At 43.0% G+C, this 20265-nt stretch overlaps 1 protein-coding gene across 2 annotated transcripts in view; it reads left to right on the top strand.

Annotated features, from left to right (window-relative positions):
• The first annotated feature begins 191 nt into the window (after nt 1-191).
• The window catches only part of LOC146185859 (nonsense-mediated mRNA decay factor SMG9), a 32023-nt gene continuing 11949 nt past the window's right edge, over nt 192-20265 (top strand). The window contains exons 1-8 of one of the 2 annotated variants that reach the window (XM_084606784.1): nt 192-401; nt 532-624; nt 3668-3857; nt 8359-8450; nt 10996-11111; nt 12976-13084; nt 17182-17283; nt 19576-19661. In XM_084606784.1, the coding sequence (XP_084462910.1) occupies nt 339-401; nt 532-624; nt 3668-3857; nt 8359-8450; nt 10996-11111; nt 12976-13084; nt 17182-17283; nt 19576-19661 (851 nt within the window). In that variant the 5' untranslated portion in view covers nt 192-338. The remainder of the gene's footprint in view (nt 402-531; nt 625-3667; nt 3858-8358; nt 8451-10995; nt 11112-12975; nt 13085-17181; nt 17284-19575; nt 19662-20265) is intronic. The other variant, XM_084606785.1, reaches the window with a different exon arrangement.

Raw genomic sequence — 20265 nt, 5'->3', positions numbered from 1 at the left:
AGTTTGGAGGCGCTGGCTTTTGTGGATGTGCCTTTACCTTTTCACGCATCGGGCAAATAAAATCAATGTTTTTAAATTGTTATTGCGATTATTCTTGTTCGAGAATTGTGAATTAGTTTTGAAAGTTTAGCTTGTGCACCTATCTTAAAACTTTCTGAATGTTAGTTGAACGGCGATCCGGCAGTCCGGCCACACTGCTCTGTTTACTGTTTTCGGCGGTTTCGTTTATGCATTCTAGTTCGCTGTAGTTCAGGCATGTGCGTGCGAAAAGGTCCTGCTTTACGAAGCCCGGTGTAAAGTCTGCTCTTAAATTCTGTTCTTTAGTTTAGAGTAGGGAGATGGCGGACCCGTACGACCGCGGTTACTACAAAAAGCGCCCTTACGTTTCCAAAGTAAGGAATGTATGTTCACGGTTTCGATTCGCCTGTTTCTCGGCACACGCTGGCGCGTCGTTTCTACCCGTTTAGTGCTATTTATTTCATCCCTTAATTTTAGCTCCTGTGGCTCAATACCTAACTCGTGTGTCTTCAGTTTCAGGAACGGGATCGTGAACGCGAGCAAGAACCGGACTCGAGTCAGCAGCAGATCAAGCCGGTGGTCATTCTCGCTAAACATCCTGACAGGGTGAGGTGGCCAGTTTCTCAACACATTTCTTTTCATTTTTTTTTTTTTGAGTAAGTAAACAAGACGCTTGAGCACAAAAATTTGCACACACGATCATTCTGGCTTGTTGTTCTAAAGTAAAAAGTTTTACTAACGATCGAAATCCTTTAGCTAGTCTCACTCAGCGTGTCCACCCCTTCATACAAATACCGCAAGCAGTGCCTACGGCAGTGCGAAGAGCAAGAGTAGAAACAGCAGGGAAACTACTGTGGTATATAAACGTGCTAAATGCCACTTTTACTTAGCCCATAGAAACAACGGACCGCATCTCGCAGTAGGCGAACTTTTCACCTTTAGCACTGGTTAGCATTTCGCTGGCCCTTGCTCGTCTCTCTGTCTCTGGCGATTAACATTGTCACGAAGCTGAACACTTACTTGTCGTTGTTCCGTAACTAGCTGGCCCATCGCCACCGTTGCCGGCTTCTTGACAGAGCGCCATGACGACTCGCAGCCTGTAGAAAACCAGTTTAGAGCAGGCCGCCAGCTGCTGTTTATGAAAGCGACCTAGCGCCGTCCTGCATTTGCAGTCACGTAGTACTGCCGAAGGCGGCGTCTTCTCCTCCGGTCTGACCAGGCCCCGCATCATTAAGAATCATCGCACCGTGGCCGCTCGCGCCTCTTGCGTTTCTCTCCTCGTCACGATCGAGCCACCGTTGCGCCCAGCCTCTGCTGTGGAGCATGCATGCACGTGGCAGAACGTAGGCCAACAGAGGCTGGTTTTTGCGCAGCTGAGTGGGACACGCTTCAACGCTCCTAGCACCGAGCGTACAAAAACGCTGACGAGTTGGAGAACACAGGCGACAGATTTGCGCGCGGGCGCAGAAGAAAAAAAAAAGAAGGATGCGAAAGTCACGGAGAAAGGACAGAATAGTTCAGCCAACATAGGCAGTGCAGGTGGTCTGTAGTTTTAGCTGAGACTGACTCTAGTTGTGCTTCCCATCCTTCCCATTTCCATGTAATGTGGTGTGTTTATAGCGCTGCGCTGATCAACCCTTATAGTTACCGTGCAGTGGCAGACTGTCAGTCGAGAGGAAATATTGTTACATGGTCCATATGTAGGGTTAATATGTGGTCTTTGTCAAAAGTTCACAAGACACCCTGTTTACATCTGGACTGTGCAATTTGGCTTGCTTTGCATGACCTGTATTCAGGCCGTTTCAGAGTGAGTGAAATTATCTTCCTCACACCTTCAGAGCTTAGCAGTTTCAGAAGGGGCTGCAGGAGTACCACGGCATGGTGTGTAAAAAAGTTAATATGTATACATGTTACAAAGGGCTTAAGTTTAACAAAAAAAAAAAAGTTTCCAAGATAAGTGACTGCTGGCCAGACTTCATCGCTGTATCACGTGTGGGTCCAAAAATTTGACGCATCCTCTTTGTAAAGCCCTGCAGGAGTTATCTGTTTAGAACATATCTGATGTGCTGTACGACACCACAGATTCCAAGTGCCTATGCTTAGCCATGCGTGGTATCACCGTGTCTAGGGAGAAGGGGATCCTGGTGGTTGAGCTGACGCTAGTTGTATCTGATCTTTAAGGCCCTCTGATGGAGGCAACGCGTCACTTTGGCCTCAGCTTCCTATAGACAGCACCTGTAGCAAATTGGCAGTTGCCTTTTCGTTTCAGCTGTCCATCTTTCACTTTCCTATTTTCTTTCTCACAACTTTCCTGTCTTTTCCTCTGTTCTTAGTGTTTTCCTTCCTCCAGGTGATGAGGGTTAACCTTGTGTGGCTAAACACACTTACTTTCATGATATCAGATTATAGTAGTTGTGGTGTATAACCGAAGTGTGTAGGACTTGCTTGTAAGTTTTCGTCCCATCCTCGTGTTTAGCTCTGCAGCCGAATCGGAAAGTTTTTTGTGGGCCCTTTATTTTCTAAACATGATTGTCCTTCAAAAAAAAGGGCTGACTGAGATTACTGTGGCGTTTTCCTGAAAACAGAAGCTTTCCCGAAATACCACATTGTCCGTAGTGGACAGCCTGAAAAACAGCCAGAAAAATCTCTTCAAGCATGGTTGCTGAATGTCCTATAGAAGCCTGAGGTCTAAGTTAAAAGGTTACAAAAGTGGCTAGTTAGTGACTTGCTCCTAGAGCTACATGACAAAGACCAAGTATGAAACTTCCTAACTTCCAATCATTTGGGGGCATTCTTACGTCCATCACACCCCACATCACTCAATGCAGTCTATGGTGTGTTCTTAGCAATTGGCTTGCTCTGTCTTACCGAGCAAGAAATGAAGGATGGGATTGCTGATCAAAATGTCATCAAAGCTCAAAGAATCGAAATTAGAAAAGATAATAAAGATTTTCCAACCAAGCATCTCATCCATCCTTCACCTGTTTTATACTCCCGGCATCAATTACAGTGGGATAGACAAAGATGGCAATCTGTCCATACATACCAAATCCCTGTTGTTTTATTTTCCTGAGATTTGGCCATGAAATCCAGAGTTCCTACAGCCAGCCATTAAACATATGAAATCCTCTTATAAAGAATGTACCTCACTAAACTGTATAATAGCACCACACTGCACTAACTATAAAGAGGAGCACCCGGCATACTCCAGGCCTTGCACATCATGAAAGAGAGAAAAAGAGATAATTACATTGGAAAGAACAGAAAACGTTTCATTCAGAGAAGTTAAAAAAATCCATCTATATCTCAAGCAAACTTCACCGGCGCAGTAATGCGGCTGGAGCATCACACCGGTTTTCAGTGCCTGCACAGACCACTTACAGGGAGGCTGTGTCGGGGCCATCTTTGCCTTTATAGGGAAGCCCACACCACTTGCAAAGAAGGTCAGGTAGCCCTCAGAGTCAGCGGGCCTCAAGGCCTCACTCCGCGAGGTATGGTCTGTGGTAAATACCCAGTCTGCATGCTCATCCAGTATGAGCATGGATGAGCTCTCTCTTGTTTAAGAGACAGCAGAACTCCTATATGAAGTTGTTGGGGTTTAGTATATTGCTCCGCAAACCTTGAAGGGTGCAATTCATTTCCCTTCCAGTCTGCCTCCTCCACAGCTCCTCCTCAGGCAGGTGGAGATGCGTCTTCCACAGACAGTTCAAAGACAACCGTGCTTCTCAGCAAGGCCTCGTCTAGGGCAGAATCTCCAGCTTCCTCATCGAGCGCATCCAAGGATGACAGCCAGGCATCCACGAGCACTACCGTGCCTGCCAAGCAGCCTCCTGCTGAAAGTGAGTTGTTCTGGGGAAAATCGGGCTGATTGCTTCTGCAGTGTGGGAAAAATGCTCAGTGCAAGTGTGTATCTGGGGTCACAAAGGTTGGGATCTCTGTCAATGGAGAACTTGAATTTCATTTTCGTTTAGGTAAGAAAGCCAGAAAATACTACGGAGTCATTTCCTTTTACACTCATATACTGTGCTGCATTTGAAATAGCCTGGTAATAGGGCACTGTGATCTGGAGCATCAATGTTTGAGTAGCAGCTCAAAAGATATTGTTCCTCTACCTACTTAGTAATGCTGTTATATTTTCCAGCATCTCTCTGTGCATTTCAAGGGAGTGGCTCTTCCATTTATCTTTTTCTGTATGTTGAGACTGTGCGCTGTGAAACTCTGTCTCTGTTATTGTGTTGCGTTGCAGATAAGGTTGTTACATTTCACTGCTGTTCATTTGCTGCTGAAAAAAAAAAAAAACGCGATCAAAGTAGTTGCACTATTATATGTATATCTTTTATATGTCTTATTTGAGTAGAACTTCTTCTCTCAAGTAACTATATTCAACATTGCATATTCATTGCATATTCATTGCATTGCATTGCATTGCATTGCATTGCATTGCATTGCATATTCAGCATCGCATTGCAACATTGCATTGGTAAGCATATTCAACATTGTACTAGAGATTTTTCAAAAGAGCGGAAATCTGGGCCAGTTGGTGCATTATGAACAGGAGATCCAGTCGAAAAGGACAACGAAGAGAAAAGCGACATACACCACGACGACTAGACAGCAACTCGACCGGTCATTGGGGTGTACGTCGCTCCTCTCGTCCTTGTCATTTTGTCTGGCTCTCCTTTTCGTACCAGAAATCTGTTCGACTGTATCAGCATAGTAAAATTCAATCAATGCATCAATGAATCAATGAAGATTAATGCAGACAACTATTGTTGTGTTTCTATACTGCAACAACGTTAAAGACCCTTTTCTGCAGATATGCGGATTGAACCCTGTGGTCTACTTTGATCCTTAGTCTGACATACTACCCCAAGGCCACGCAGACATGTTTGTTTGCCTTGGCAAAGTAGGATTTTATATCTATGTCAGGTGACCTTGCACATAATGTGGCAAGTTACAACTGCATGCCGATGCATATATGTGAGAAGTAATAGAAACACAAATTAAATGTTCACTGATTAAGCGATCAGCAATGCACACATATACCAATGAGGACCTGCAAGGGAAGTCACAGATGGGAGCCCATAACGCAGTCGTATCATAACCTTAAAGGCGGACCTTAAGTGTCTTTCCAATGTTTTGCTAATCACATAGAGTGCATGAAAATCGAACTTTGGCAAAAAGGTACACTAAGGAGCCTATCATTTCTTTTTGAAATTTAGTAGATAAGAATGCCTTCCTTAACATACAGTGCCAAGCAGTTGAGGACAATAGCCAATTAAGGAACACAAGAGCTCTGTATAAGACAAAGATATCAAAGGAAGCTTCTATGCTAAGCTGGGCGTGATAAAGGACAAACGAGGCGAGGACCTCACTGAAGCCTCAGAGATAAAGAAGAGGTGGCAGGAATACACACAAGAACTGTACAAGAAGGACCCGAATGTGCAAACCCAACATAAGACGGTTGTGATTACTGATCTTGAGCCGGGCATCCTGAAGAGTGAAGTTGAATGGGCCTTAGCCAGCCTTGCTAAGAACAAAGCTAGCAGAATTGATGGCATTCCAGCTGAGTTGCTTCAAAACCTCAAACATGACGCTGTTAACATTCTGCATACATTATGTCAGAAGATTTGGACAACCCTGCAGTGGCCACAGGATTGGAGGAGGTCAGTTTACATCCCCATTCCAAAGGAAGGCAGTGCCAAAGATTGTTCCAACTACCGCACGATCGCGCTTATTTCGCATGCTAGCAAGGTGATGTTGAAAATCCTCCAAGGAAGGCTGCAGCAGTATGTGGATCGAGAGCTTCCGGATGTGCAAGCTGGGTTTCGCAAGGGCTGAGGAACTAGAGACCAAATTGCCAACCTTCGCTGGATCATGGAAAAAGAGAGTTCCAGAAACTCATCTACTTCTGCTTTATTGATTATGCAAAAGCGTTTGACTGCGTAGATCACAGCAGATTGTGGCAAGCTCTCCAAGAGATGGGAGTTCCAATTCACCTCATCTGTCTCCTCAAGAACCTGTATGAAGGACAAGAGGCCACAGTCACAACTGGGCATGGTCTTACCGATTGGTTTCCTATTGAGAAAGGAGTGAGGCAAGGCTGCATACTGTCGCCCTGCCTATTTAACCTATATGCAGAGTGCATCATGAGGAAGGCCAGTCTGGACGAGTCTTCAGCTGGAGTGAAGATTGCTGGAAAACGTATCAACAACCTTAGATATGCGGATGATACCACTTTAATGGCAGAAAGTGAAGTGGAACTCAAGAGACATCTGATGCGCGTACAAGAAGAGAGTGAGAAGTTTGGGCTTAAACTGAACATTAAAAAGACAAAGATCATGGCGTCTTGCCCTATCAAGTCCTGGAGCATCAATGGACAAGAAGTGGAAGCTGTGACAGATTTTCTCTTCTTGGGCTCCAAGATTACCTCGGAAGGAGACTGCAGCCATGAAATTAGGAGACGCCTGCTTCTGGGAAAGAGAGCAATGGTTAGCCTTGACCGCCTAGTAAAGAGCAGAGACATTAGTCTGCCAACCAAGATCCGTATAACTCGTGCTATGGTCTTTCCAGTTGTGATGTATGGATGTGAGAGTTGGACTGTGAAAAAGGCTGACCGCCGAAGAATTGACGCGTTTGAATTGTGGTGCTGGCGAAGACTCTTGAGAGTTCCTTGGACTGCCAGAAGATCAAATCAGTCGATATTGTCGACCATAAACCCTGACTTCTCATTGGAGGGTCAAATTCTAAAGTTAAAGCTCAGCTACTTTGGTCATCTGATGAGAAGAGAGAAGTCGCTGGAGAAAGATTTGATGTTGAAAAAGGTTGAGGGTCGCCGGAGAAGGGGTAGGCAGCGAGCGCGATGGTTAGATGGCATCCTCGAGGCACTGCAGATGAAGTTATGTGATGTTAGGAAGATAGTGAGAGACCGGAAAGCATGGCGTGACACGGACACGACTGAACGACTGAACTGAACTGAACCTGCAAAACACTTGCAGATGAATTGACTTTATCCAAAAACACTAAATATTGAGCTCGCAAAAAGTAAGTCGTCTGCAGTATGTGGTGGGTAGCGTACTTTGGTTAATTTACTGAGTATATCAGCACAAAATTGTGTTTTGAATGCCCCAGTGAGGAAATAACGGGTGCCAATTTTTTAAATATTTAGTTCTAAAACAACATTTTAAACTAGAAAGATCAAATAAATGCTTGAGATTTCATTAGAAGCCCTTAAAGTTGCCGCGAATCTTAAAATCATATTATATTTTGCATGGTCAGGCCAGGTAAATGTTTTCGTCTACAGCCAAGCTCTCTTATTAATGCTGGTTAGAATATGATGCATCAGATACAACAGTATACTAAACTGGCACCCTCAACCACTCGCAAAAATGCCGTCAAATACTGCATTATTGGTTGTAAAAGTTAAATTTTCTCACTGAGAACTAATCTTAAATACGACAAATGCTCAGAAGCGCTACATTCACATCTGTACCATACTCACAATCCCAAAGTGCATTCATGAGTAGTTGGCAGAGCCGACCAACGGCTGAAAACTGGTTGTAACCATGTGCGCAGATGTCTGTTGCACTGAAGTTGCTTACATTACCATGGCAGCATTGTCAAAGAGAGAAGGCAAATTTTTCCAGAATCTTTTTCAGTGAAGCTATCCATTGTTAATAAAAGTTTCTGAGGGTGGGCCTCTCGCAGAAAATGCGTTTGGGTGCAGTGCAGATGCTCCATATGCAACTCTATCAGTGATTGAAGAGTGCGTGCCTTGCGAGCAAGGTTTTCTTCTTTCCTTTCTGCCATCACTGTTTCCTCTGTCCTGCAAGCCCATCAGATTTGCTGTCAAGAATGGCTACTGGAAAGCGGGCCTCATTCAGAAGCCCACAATGGCGCCAAAAGCTTGTCGAGACTTGACTTTCTCGCACGTTGACAATGCAGTCATGAAAAATGAAGATGTCGCCCACGAGGTAGTCATCTCAGCTGTTACCTGCTAAATGTCCCCAACTCGGATATGTACACTAGTTAAGCACCCCGTGGAAAGGTGTGGACAAGTTATGCTGTGATCCAGTCAAAGCTGGCTGATAAAGATCTTCTTCTACAAAGAAACCAACATTGTATGCAACTTTCAAATAATTAAATGCTCTGAACTTTGTCATTCCTTTTTTTTTTTTTACCATAGCCCCAAACATAACAGTTATTAGTTGTAACACTGATATTTCCTCGGCACTTCAGTATTGTTTTGGTGGGTTGAATTGTATACTTTTCTGTAGTTTTACTCAGTTTTCTTCAAGTGAATTTTTACTGTAGTTTTTAATAGATTTGTCTTGGCTGCAGGCTTGAGCGATCGGCTGGCAGCTCCTCCTGACATGGCTGCTCCTGTGAAATTAGTTGATGACTCCTTACAGTGGTGTGATAATGCTCTAGAGGTAAGGGATGATCTTTGTTGTCGAAAAAAAAAAAAAGAATGTAAGGTAGGTGCTAAAAGGCAGGCTTGCAGCATGTCTGGAGCAGTATTTTCTGCTCTTTCTGGGACAAGGATGTTTCACTGAGGTGTTCTCTCAGCGCTCTCAGCGATGTGAGAACTGTGCCAATCGCACCAAAGTTATCTTTAAAAAAGGGTTTTTCGGCACAGCAAATAGTATATGATAGCCATCCCTCAGCCGTGGTGACTGAGTGGTTAAAGCAGTTAAAGCACTTTATTGCTGTATCCAAGGGTACAGGATCGAATTCCATCTGCGGTGGCTGAAATTTTCGGAGCTCTCCAATACAGCATTCATCATGCCTGAGTTGCTCTGGGGTGTAAAAGCCCTATAAACCAACAAATCTTTTTAATGTGCACACCGATTTTTTCCGCTCAAAAGCTGTTGAAATGAGGTAGTGTGCTGGTGACACTGTAATAGTATGCAATTAAAAGATGGTTAATTAACTAACATCTAATTGTGTATGCACACATATGTACATGCATGCAGATGCACACACCAGCTTCAAACGGCCAATGTGTTGTTCTAGAAGGCACCATAAATGGAGCTGTGCCAATTACATCAACAGTGTGATGTTATATCTGCAGAATTAAAGCAGCGATCAAGTCACAGTTACTGCTTGTAGTGGTCCAGATAGCTTTACTCAAAAATGGACAGAGCCGACTGCATTGCTGCATAATGTGCTTTGCTTAGTGGCATGGTACTGCATGTGGTGTCCTACTAGGTCAGTGTTCTTTTCTGGGGACAGGGTGTTTACTTCCTGGTGATGTACTGCCTATTAACTGGCTTGCTTTGGCTTTTCAAGTAGGCGGTTAAAAGGCTGCGAGTGACGTTGAATGCAGCAGTGATGGCTTTTGCCTAACTGAGAGTGGCAGCTGATTTGAAGTGTTCTACTCTCGGCCCTGTCATTCAAGGCAGAAAAAAAATGCAGTAGAGTCCCGATGATGCACATCTCCCCAGAGCACAAATGTCACTCGAATCATTCTAAATTTATACAATCAAAAACAAACAAAAATCATATACAGAAGCACTGGAAATGCATTTACACAGGCCTGTTCTCAGCCGGCAGAGTTAGTGTTATTTGTAACGTAGGCAAATCAGGAAATGTTAAATAAGTTTAGAATGATTGTTTTGGGTTGGGTTGGGTTTGTGGGGTTTAACGTCCCAAAGCAACTCAGGCTATGAGAGACGCCGTAGTGGGGGACTCCGGAAATTTCGACCACCTGGGGTTCTTTAACGTGCACTGACATCGCACAGCACACGGGCGCCTTGCTTTTCGCCTCCATCGAAAAGCTGCCGCCGAGGCCGGGATTCGATCCCGCGTCCTTGGGAACAGTAGTCGAGCGCCGTAACCACTGCGCCACCCCGGCGGGGTAGAATGATTGTTTTGTTTGCAGCATCACTGTTGCCTAAGTGAGATAGATTCTATGTCTTTGCAATGTTTTTTACTATGCCCTATTACTCATATGTTTTGTGCGATGTGATTTGCCGCGTTTCTTTTATGCATTTTTTCCCCTCCTGTTCGAACTCATTTAGGGTCTGCAGTATTCTGCAAAAAAATGAATACCTTCGTACAGGGAATTTGTTTTGTTTCATAGGATGACATTGTTATGCATATAGAAACCTCATTCTCACTTCCTGAAATTTTAGCCGCAGTTACAAGAATATAATACTTTTTTTCTTTTTCTGCAGACCATTGGTTTCTCAACGCACTTCAGGTTACATTAGAAGCCTAGACGTGGTTATAACGCAACTCTTCTCTCAATGCTCGGGATACACAAGGCTTCACCACCAGTCTCATGAGCTGCTATGAGAAGACAACTTTTTTATTTGGGGTCGCACTGCAGACGTGGAAAAGAAAAATTGGCGAATGGGCAGAGGACTGGGCAATGTGAAACACTTAGCAGTGGTGTTAGCATAGCAATGATGCTAAGGTGCAGTTACTACAAAAGAAATTGTTTTGGAAGACGCCTGTATATCATTATTAGGGTGTCTTTTCTACACTAAGGAAGCGCTGTTATACACAGCTTTATTTACAGTTAAAGTGATGAAGGTTTTTCCTCTCGCCCCACTGAAAGTCGCACTGGTGCTTTCGTTGGTCGGGCTAAGTTTTTCTTCACTTGGTCCGCTCATTTACGGCACTGTTTTCACTTCTGGCAAATTAACCATGCCAGCACTCATTCAAAGAACATTTTGAAACATGATAGATTTCCTGTGACAAGCTTGGTTATCTCTGAGCTTGCAGTTTTATACATGAAAGAGGGTTTTAATGTTTCTGTGAGAAAGGTGTCCATCCCATTTTATTTAGAGCTCTAAAGCTCATTTAATGCCTTCAGGGACTTTTTTTTTTTTTTTGCTGCTCAGAGAATAATTTGATAACGTAAGAGCTTCAGCAGCCTATGATAAATGTGGAAACTATATTGCTTTGGTCCTACCCATATGCACTGAACCATGTGGTCGCTGTAAAGTATTCTTTGTTGATTTCACTCAGTACCTCCTGGACCAGCCAGACTTCTACGTGGTGGGCACCATTGGCATGCAAGGTGCAGGGAAGTCAACCATCATGTCTGTATTGGCCGGCCAATATGGCCAGGGAGGCACGAGCAGGTATTTTTCATTCCTTTGATGTAGTGGGCTCGTGGCCTTTTTTTTAATTTTACTGTCAGTTGAGTGCTCAATGTGTTGTTGTGTAAACCAGAAGAAAAGAGTGAAGTGGATTATTAGTCCTTTTTCTTTGAGACAGCAGAACAAGGCTTATTTAAAGAAGTTAACAAAACTTAACAGTGATAAATTATTCAGGGGCACTCACGGATTGAAGTAGTGTAGTATGTAATCACTTGCCATTTAAATTTCTGAAGAAACCATAGAAAGACTACATCTTTGACTGAAGAAATTTTCGGCACTCTCATTTTGCACATTGAGGGTGGAAGAAAATGTGAGTTATTTCGATACTTAGATAACCTGGGTGTTTCTTTTGCAGCATTACATAATTTGCTCTGGTTTTGAGTATTAATTGGAACAAGTCTATTATTTTCACTATTTAATCTTGTGTTTTGAACTGAGGAGTACTGAAGAACTCTAAGCCATTGAAAAATAAACCTTGCTGGCTTTGCCTCAGAGGATCTATACTTGTGCCTTTGTGCCAGTGCACTCCCCCTCCTACTTCAAAAACAGCCACAAAGAAGAAGTTACAAGTTGTTAAAATTGCACTGCTCTTTGAAGTGGTGCTATTCCGTATTTGAGCTCTTTGAGTTCTGCACTGAAGTTTCATCTACAGGTGACAGTAATTTACTAATGAGCTCTAACAGTATTGTATTTTAATTTCATGTGTAGATAGCTACTTGTGCTTACTGTTAACATAACAGGTTTGTAGAGGTCAGCCATAATGTATTAAGGAACTCATGAGGTTGTAGGGAAATACATTTTTTTCAAATTGTAAATGCTTCTGACCGGAAAATTTAATTGTGATAATTCATAAAGCAACATATAGCTTATGTCCCCGAATTACTTTTTCTGTGTTTGTTTGCGCGTGTCTTAAAATTCTTGTCTGGTTATGAGTGATGACTACGACTGCACATTCATGGAGATATTTATCAAGAGTGGGAAATTGCTCTTGCCTCTGAGCTTAGCTGCAAAGCTTTTCCTTTCTTATAAGGCTGAAAGAAGAAAAAAAGTAAGCATGTTGCTTGTTGTGCAACTCATTGAAAGGGCAAATCGTTTTGGCTGCTAAGAGTGTATTTGCAGGTAAAAACGATGTTAAGAACATTTCTTTTGGAACTAGCTGTTTTCATTACATGCTTGCTGATTAGGTAGCATACTGCATGATTGTTCAGGTGGCCTTGCGTTTACTAATAACTGATCACATAAAAAATTTAAAAGTCACCTTACGTGCAGCAAGACGAAAGTCTCCTGGCCGCCCTACTGCGATCTTTGGAATGCCCCTTATTCCTTGAGAGAGAGAGAGTCTCTTTCGCTAGAGAGAGAGAGAGACTCTCTTTCATTCTCTCTTTATATAGAACTCTCTCTTCTCTTTTCCTCAAGGGAGAGAGAGAGAGAGTGTGTCTCTTGGTACTCTCTCCCTCTAGAGAGAGAGGGTTTTTCTTTCTCTCTCTTTATAGAGTTCTCTCTCTACTCTCTTCTTCTCAAGGGAGAGTGAGTAGAGAGAGGGTGTCTCTCTCTATACTCTCTCCCTCTAGATATAGAGGGAGGGCTTTTTTTCTCTCTCTCTCTCTCATCACTGACTATTATTATCTATCACTATAACTATTGGTTACTATGCATCTGAACCCCACCGATATCCTGTATAATCTTGCGGATACATCTTGCGGTATCGCCCAACCGATTTTCATCATGAGCCAAGTAAAGATGTTGCCTTAAAACGGTTGTGCTCTCAACTGCTCTTTGCTTGGCTCCAGCTGTTCGGAAAGCTTTGTCACCTTCTTCTTTTGCATCTGTTCTCTCACACGTACAGGCAGCTGTTCCGGCCCCAGAGCCGAGAATTGCGTGAGCTTGGCCAGCACTGCACAACTGGCGTGGACATCTACATCACACCTGAGAGGATGGTCCTGCTTGACACCCAGGTTAGCTGCTTCCTTGCTTCCACGAGGTAGTAATGGAGTTTTACAAAAAATGATGGGGGTTTAAACATGGCTTGAACCTGGTTACACGAGCGAAAGCTCTGTTAATTGTGGTTTTGCATGGTTTAGCAGGGTTGCACACTGTTTGATGGTTTGGATTAGGGGGACACACAAGGCTTGCTGTAAGAGTAGATGCGATAGCGCCTTTGTGCTGTATGGTAAGTAGTGTTAAAGATCCCCAAGGGATCAAAAATATTCCATAGCCCTCCACTACGACACTTGGTTCTCTGTTCATTCACTCCCACCTTCCCCCTTCCCTTCCACTGAGGAGTGTGAGGATCACTCCACCTTTCTTTTCCTATTAACCACTTAACGCCGCCTTTTCATTCCACAGTTTCTTTAATATTTTTTGCTTGACTTAGTTTTAGGTGAAGGAAGGCGCAGTACTGTGTCTCACTTTTCAGTGTACACTTACGCCTGATTAAATCAAGTCATTGGGGCCTATCGAGACTACATTCTAAAATGCGCATGAACAAAAAGGTAGCAACTGAAGATGGCATAATATAAGAGTGCTCACTGAACATTGCAAAGTTTGTTAGATGACACAGAAATACTACATACATGAACACAGGAGAAATATGCAGCCTTGATATAGATGTAAACCTAGAGCACATGTTTCTTTTCTTCTATGGCTATATTGTTTGATTGAGATTTCCCTGTATAGTCAACTTCACACTCCAACTCTTTTTCGGTACTCATTTTGTTCAGGCTTGTTTTGTTCGACAGAGTAGTCGATGCTCTGCAGAAAATTTCAAGTGGTGTATAATACATGATAGAAAAGGCGGGATGTATTCTTTAGGATCCAATAAACAGCACAGTAAAGTGTCACCTAAAACACATTGAACGTCGAATAATGTAATAGAAATAAAACTTTGTAGGTACTGGATTTATAAAAACTATGAGTGTGCGATGTTTGAAATTTTGAATATGAATTGAATATGTCGGTTACTCGATTCATATTTGTGTTCGAAAAACTCGATATGGTCCTTGATGACTGAATTAACGAGAGCTTACTGTATTCAGCAGCGATATTGTGACGCCCAGAAATAGAGGAAGGGGAAGATGAAGAGGGCAAAGAAGTGGCTCTTGTTGAGACTCACTATCAGGCTTGAGTGGTTTCCAACGTTCGTCCTACGGCCATTAAAACCTTGCTCATAATGTCTTGCTGGAGGTACGGGGTGTCTCTTCTAGCAGCGAATGTCCAGCGACCTCACCCCCTTCGGTCGTGCCGACTAGTTTTCCAGCGGCGGTGAGCGGCACCGGTGCGATAGAGAGCGGCGCGCGCGGCAAGCTGGAGGTGGTGTCACACTCCTGTTTGATGCCGGTGAGAGATCCTCAAACGGTGCATGCCACGGATCTCTGGAATCAGGAGGGCAGCGTAAATGCAGAGAAGAGCCAGGATTGTAATAATGCTGCTCAGGATAGGTCAGGATCGTATGATCACTAACATGCTCTCCATGTACGTTGATGCAAATCGCAAGAACTGGGACAGCGTCCTACAGTTCATTAACCATGCTTTTAATCCTGCCCGTCATGAGATCACTGGCTTCAGCCCATTCGTCCTACTCTACGCTCGCCATCCTCCCGTTTTTGTGCCAGTACTGATGAAGACCCCTCGGTAGCCGAGCCAATCAGCTTTGCCGAAGTAGCCCGCCATCTTGCACGCCTTCGCATCCTAGCCTCTCAGGATCGCTCGAAGGCATGGAACGATGCCCACCACCACCACATCACTTACCAGCCTGGAGATTTGGTCTTGCTGTGGTGGCCTGTTAGGAAGCGGGGTCTGTCGCAAAAGCTGCTGAGCCACTACGATGGACTGTTTGTTCTCCTTGCCGAACTGAGCAAGCTCAATTATTGCATCGCACGCCTCATCTCAAGTGGTCGTCGTTCTGCGAAAGTCGCGCACATTTGTTTGAAGCCCTATCGTTCACGCGATGCTGTTTAAGTTTAATGCGGGTATATCTTGTCCAAAAATCCAGTACATGAAATCCTGTATAAAATGTATATTGGATTTTTCAGTTTTTTATCAGTTTTGTGCAATTATAGTTTAGTTTTATTTGCACATTCCACGTGAATTTTAAGATAAGCAAGATGAACAGTGTTTGCTATATTTAATTTTTCCATTATTTTCTTCACTGATCGGATATTTAATAATCGAAGGAATTTTTCTCCCATGTTCCTATTCAATTCGTATTCAAAAATTTCAGTTATCACACAACCCTAGTAAAGATGGTTTCTTCTTGAAACTTTAAATCTACAAACATGTTCCCGAAATGATCCTGGCAGAAACGGAAAAGACTGCATTTTTAATTATGAGACAGTGGGGGCGCTGGTTTTCTCTTGTTTTGGTTTGTGCACCTTGATTCTGTGAGTGGTTGCACTGCGTCATCTTCATTGTGCATGCTTATTAAGTTAGTTTTCTCGTCAAGCTTATCAATCACATTGGGATTTTATGGAGCCGATATGTGTAGTTTTGGTGAGTGCGAAGAACAGCGCATACAGATGAAGGTGAAATGGTGAGACTGGTTGTGAAGCAATAAAAAAAGAAGACTGACATGTCAGTCAGTATCCGAAAGTACTGCTGGATTCGGATGCTGTGCGAAAGTACATCTGACAGGCTTCATTGTCATAAGCCAGTAACGAAGCTCGGAAAGCCCATACCACATGCCCATAATTGTTTTTGAATTAGCCTGTTGTCGTCACGCTTGTCATTAATGCGCACATCAGGTGTGCGCATGTTACAGTATACCAAGCAATGGGCGAGAGTTTTACGCGATTGGTTGCCCTGATTGATTGCCCTGAAGTTCTGCAAGAGGGTGGCTTTCCTGCTTATTGCAATTGATCAAAATTAGAAGTTACAGCTCATGCAAATGTTGTGATAGAGACAGAAATAATGCCTTTGAGGTGCGAGCAATATGTACATATATAATTGAAAGGTAAAAAGACTGTGCGCTTCCACATTGCAATTACTCGATGCAAGTGCTTGGCCATCTTGTTTGCATTACGCATAGTAGTATGCGAGAAATCCCAGTTACAGAATTTCTCATGAGGTCTAAGCCTGGCAACACCTGAAATCAATCCAGATGATTTGCCCAGAGATTGTTGTTTTTCCACGGTAGGATTGGGGAAAGCTAATTTATGAACTTTAGAATATTTGAAATTTCCAGAATAGCCATTTCTTGTATAGAATACTAACAAGGTTTTGTTCACATTTGAAGTTTTCAGTGTTCACACACCTGTGCTAATAATAAAAACAAACACTGGCAGAGGGCTTGCTGTTGTTGTGTTCGCTTTCTCTGCTTATTTGCTATCTTCTCTGCCATCTCCGCTTTCCCATTTGCGGCCCTCTGGCCAGTGGGCACTACACAGCTCCGGCTTGGCGTGTCTTCTTTCCCACCTTGCTTTGACCAGTCAGATGCTGTTATCATCAACCATACAGCTGTGCAGCCATTGAGCACTGAGTGGGGGGAAGCTATTGCCATGCATCTGCTTGTTAATCAAAAATTAGTTTAAACAGAGGTTTCTCATGGTTTTTGTTTGTTTGTTTGTTTTTCTGCGATTCTTGAAAGGACCAGTTAGAAGTGTCTGCATGATGGATTGAGAGGTGCACTGGAGTAAAATTGTGCCACAGTGCTTAAGTAGAAACTTTGAATGAAGCCGAAGCTTATTTATGAAAATAGATGCTTTTCGCAAACTATTGTTTATACCCTGTTGCTTGCTATTCTGGGCTGATTTCATCAAAAAGTTATTATGTTGTAACAGGGTTCGACTTCGATTAGCTTACAAAGGAAAGTTCTCACGTCATTTACTCTTGACGCTTACTGTTGATGTCTGTTGCTTCATCCGGGACAAGAAGCTTATGAAATAGGAATAGAGGGAAAACAGATTTGCAAAGGAAATGCTTTCGGAATTTTTTTTCTTGAGGGTTTGGTGGGGGAGGGAGGATTTCAAACCAGTTCACATGTACAATTTGGTGACTGTTGTTTTGAAGTGAATTACATATTCGTTAATTATAAATTTCCATTCCTCTGTACCTGCAGCCTGTCCTGAGCGCGTCTGTGATGGACCACATGATCCAGTTTGAGAAGAAAACTCCAGGGGGTGGTGACTTCCATTCATTGGAAAATGCTCACGTCATGCAGGTGAGCGCAGACTCTGACGTGTGCTTTGCATCAGTTGTAATTTAGCTTCAAATAAAGTATTGTCACGTGGTGGTGACAAGAGGCTGCGATTGCCCTGAAATAAACTCTTTAGTAGGCTGTCTTGCGGCTGTAAAATAATTAAGCAACTTGGCGGTAGCAACAGCCGCAGGTGTGCTTATGTGTCGCCGAATTGCGAATAATCGTTGCACTTGTCAGTACTCGGCTTAAACTCTGTGACGAAATATCTAGATAACACCGCCAAAGATGACTAGAATAGTCGGGAACAGTGTGAAAGCAGATGTGAGTGGCTGCTATTGCCCTAAAGAAACGGGGCATATTGCTCTACAAAAAAAGTGATAAGCCACGTCTGGATGACACTGAGCGCAAACAAACAAAAGAGCACAAGATCATTCTGCGTGCTACAGACAAAGGGATAAGGCCGCATGGCTGTGGTTGTTTGGTTGTTGGCAGGAACAAAGAAAGATTACAATGGTTTATAGCTTTGTAATGAAAATTTTTAGCTGACCAATCTACAGCTTGTTAGTATGTCAGGTATGAGTATTAGTAATTGATTTCGTGTGCACAAAGCAGGATAGCTTTCTCTTATTTTTTTCAAGCCTAAGTTTTACGAAAAAGGCCTGTTTCTTGTATTGGTGCAAGCGTTCTTGTTACAATACAGCAGAACACCTTTACAGTAAAGTCCCTGGGACCGGCAAAAATCTTCACTATGCCAAGGTCTTTACTATAACAGTTGTTGATGTCATGGTCTTGAAGATGCTGTCAGGTACTTAAAATGGCTACTTACTGAACACGTCTTGTTGTTTTAATTTATTTTAAAAAAAAGCAACTCTAAAATACTTGCCATCTCTCCCTTATCGTCTCTTTGTGTCATTTTCTTTTTTCAGTTATAAAATTACTTGTTAACATCTTCTGAAAGTACCCCTTAAGCATGAGGGCAACGTGGCTACGAATATAATCAAGTTTCATTTCATGTGAAAACTAAAGCCTTGCATGAACTTGGTGTCATATTCTGCTGTTTCTTTTAAAAGGCAACAGATGAGGAATGTGTGCAGCAGTGAAGCGCTACAAAACTGCACACACTGCGCCTGCAGTTCTTGCCAGCGACGCCTCGTGCTTCATACTACACACTGCTGTCATTTTTCGGCCCTTTCTTTCATTCTCTATTTCTCGCAGCCCTTTTACTTTCTGACTGGACTGTGGAGCCTTCTTTCCATGTTTGTAGATGGCTTTACTTTTCTTTTTTCCCTATGTGCTACATGGTTTCTCTCATATCCTGATGTTATCTGTATGCCCCTCCTGCTTGGGCCGTAAAGGCCTGCAGTATTGAATAAATAAATAAAATAAATAAATATCTCCCATGTAAAGTTGGCTTCTTCTAGTGGAAAAGCCGTTGAAAAAAAAAACACCCGATGTTTCTTTTTTCTTTAATTGCCTCGCGATTCTAGGTAGTGCGCATGCAGCGATGTAGTAACTGTAGTAACAGATTTTAAGGCTGCAAAATATTATTTTTGAAATTGTATTCTTTCTTCATCCAAACATTGTATTATTGTTCATGCATTTACAAGCACAGGGCACAATTGCAGGCTGACTGTGAAAACATTTTGACGCTCTGCTTTGATCTATTGTATTTCTATGTACAAGTTGTATGAAAGAGATAAATTGGCTCTAAAGATTATTAATTACAGCATCCATCACAAATATGACTCTAGCTGATAACTGCGGGAACCCTTACCTAGATGCTCATCATTTCAATGTGTTAAAAATGATAGATTATCCTTCTGTATGCCATTCCCGTGCCCAGATTACGAGCATGTTGAATGTAGAAAAAGCTGCAAAACTCTTCCATAAATGCAGGAGGCTGTATGTAGTGCAAAGGTTCTAAATGTGTTTTTTTTTTGCCTCGAGGAACCATGCGTGCCTTGGCTTTTGTTCCTTCATGCCTAACGTGCAGGCAAGAACGAGCATGCGGACGGACAACTCCCCATGAATCACATTACCGTAAGAATCCCCTCAGGAATGATCAAATTTAATTTATTGTGGCTGGTTGTATAGTTAAACAGCCTGCTACAAGCATTTGCAGATGGTTAGCGTCAAGATAAAGTGGGTAAAGGAAAGATGAAGATTAAGGCTTGCCTGGATTTAAGTGCTCAGGTAGGATGAAGAACACTTAACGAAATCGGCGGGTGCTGCGGAACTCAGTTGGCCTGAATGTTTGATGATGTCTGAGGATTGTCTCACCATGCGAAAATTATCTCACTATGCTTGCTGCAGTCTCTGCAGATGGCGTCATTTCTAATGGCTGTCTGTCACACCATCATCATTGCGCAAGACTGGTTCGCCGATCCGAATTTTCTCAGGTACGTGTTTCCTCTTGTGAGCTTCTTGTTGGAATTTCCTGGTTGTTGGCATGGACTTTCTTGCCCATACCCGCATGCTGCCTTTTTCCTTCTTCTCTCTCTATTTTTCCTTGCCATGTCAGCTGGGCTGACTGCCCCAGTTGAAATGCTTTAAGCTACAGTTAAGCTTGCTTACTTTCTAGTGTTTGGCAGGAAACTCTCCTTCCCCCATCATTGGACATCCGTAGGGAGGTGGGACAGTTAGCAGTGTACGATTTTAAACTTTGAATTATTGAAAAGTTTGCTTTTGCCTATTATATGTGCTAGCTACCGTATAAACTGGAATATGGGCCGACATTTTTTCTTTAAAAAAAAGCAAGTTAGAGTCGCCCCTCTTCTTATATAGCGGTCTTTAGCAGAATTCAAGGCACAGTCTGGCATCGACTGGCGTGCCTGCTCGTGAACGGGAAGCCAATACTGTATCGACATCCTGCTGTTGCTGGGTTTTTCTTTTTACGTCCCAAGCGCATTTATCTTCGCATGCACTCTTTCGTTCGACCCATGAGAGTATAAAACGCCTCTTTAGCAATGAATAACAGCATGTGGCTTTCCAGAAAAAGTGATG

The sequence above is a fragment of the Amblyomma maculatum genome, chromosome 6 (assembly GCF_055883805.1).
Source record: "Amblyomma maculatum isolate TAMU_Amacu chromosome 6, ASM5588380v1, whole genome shotgun sequence".
Taxonomy (NCBI): domain Eukaryota; kingdom Metazoa; phylum Arthropoda; class Arachnida; order Ixodida; family Ixodidae; genus Amblyomma; species Amblyomma maculatum.
This window is presented reverse-complemented; position numbering and strand designations above follow the sequence as displayed.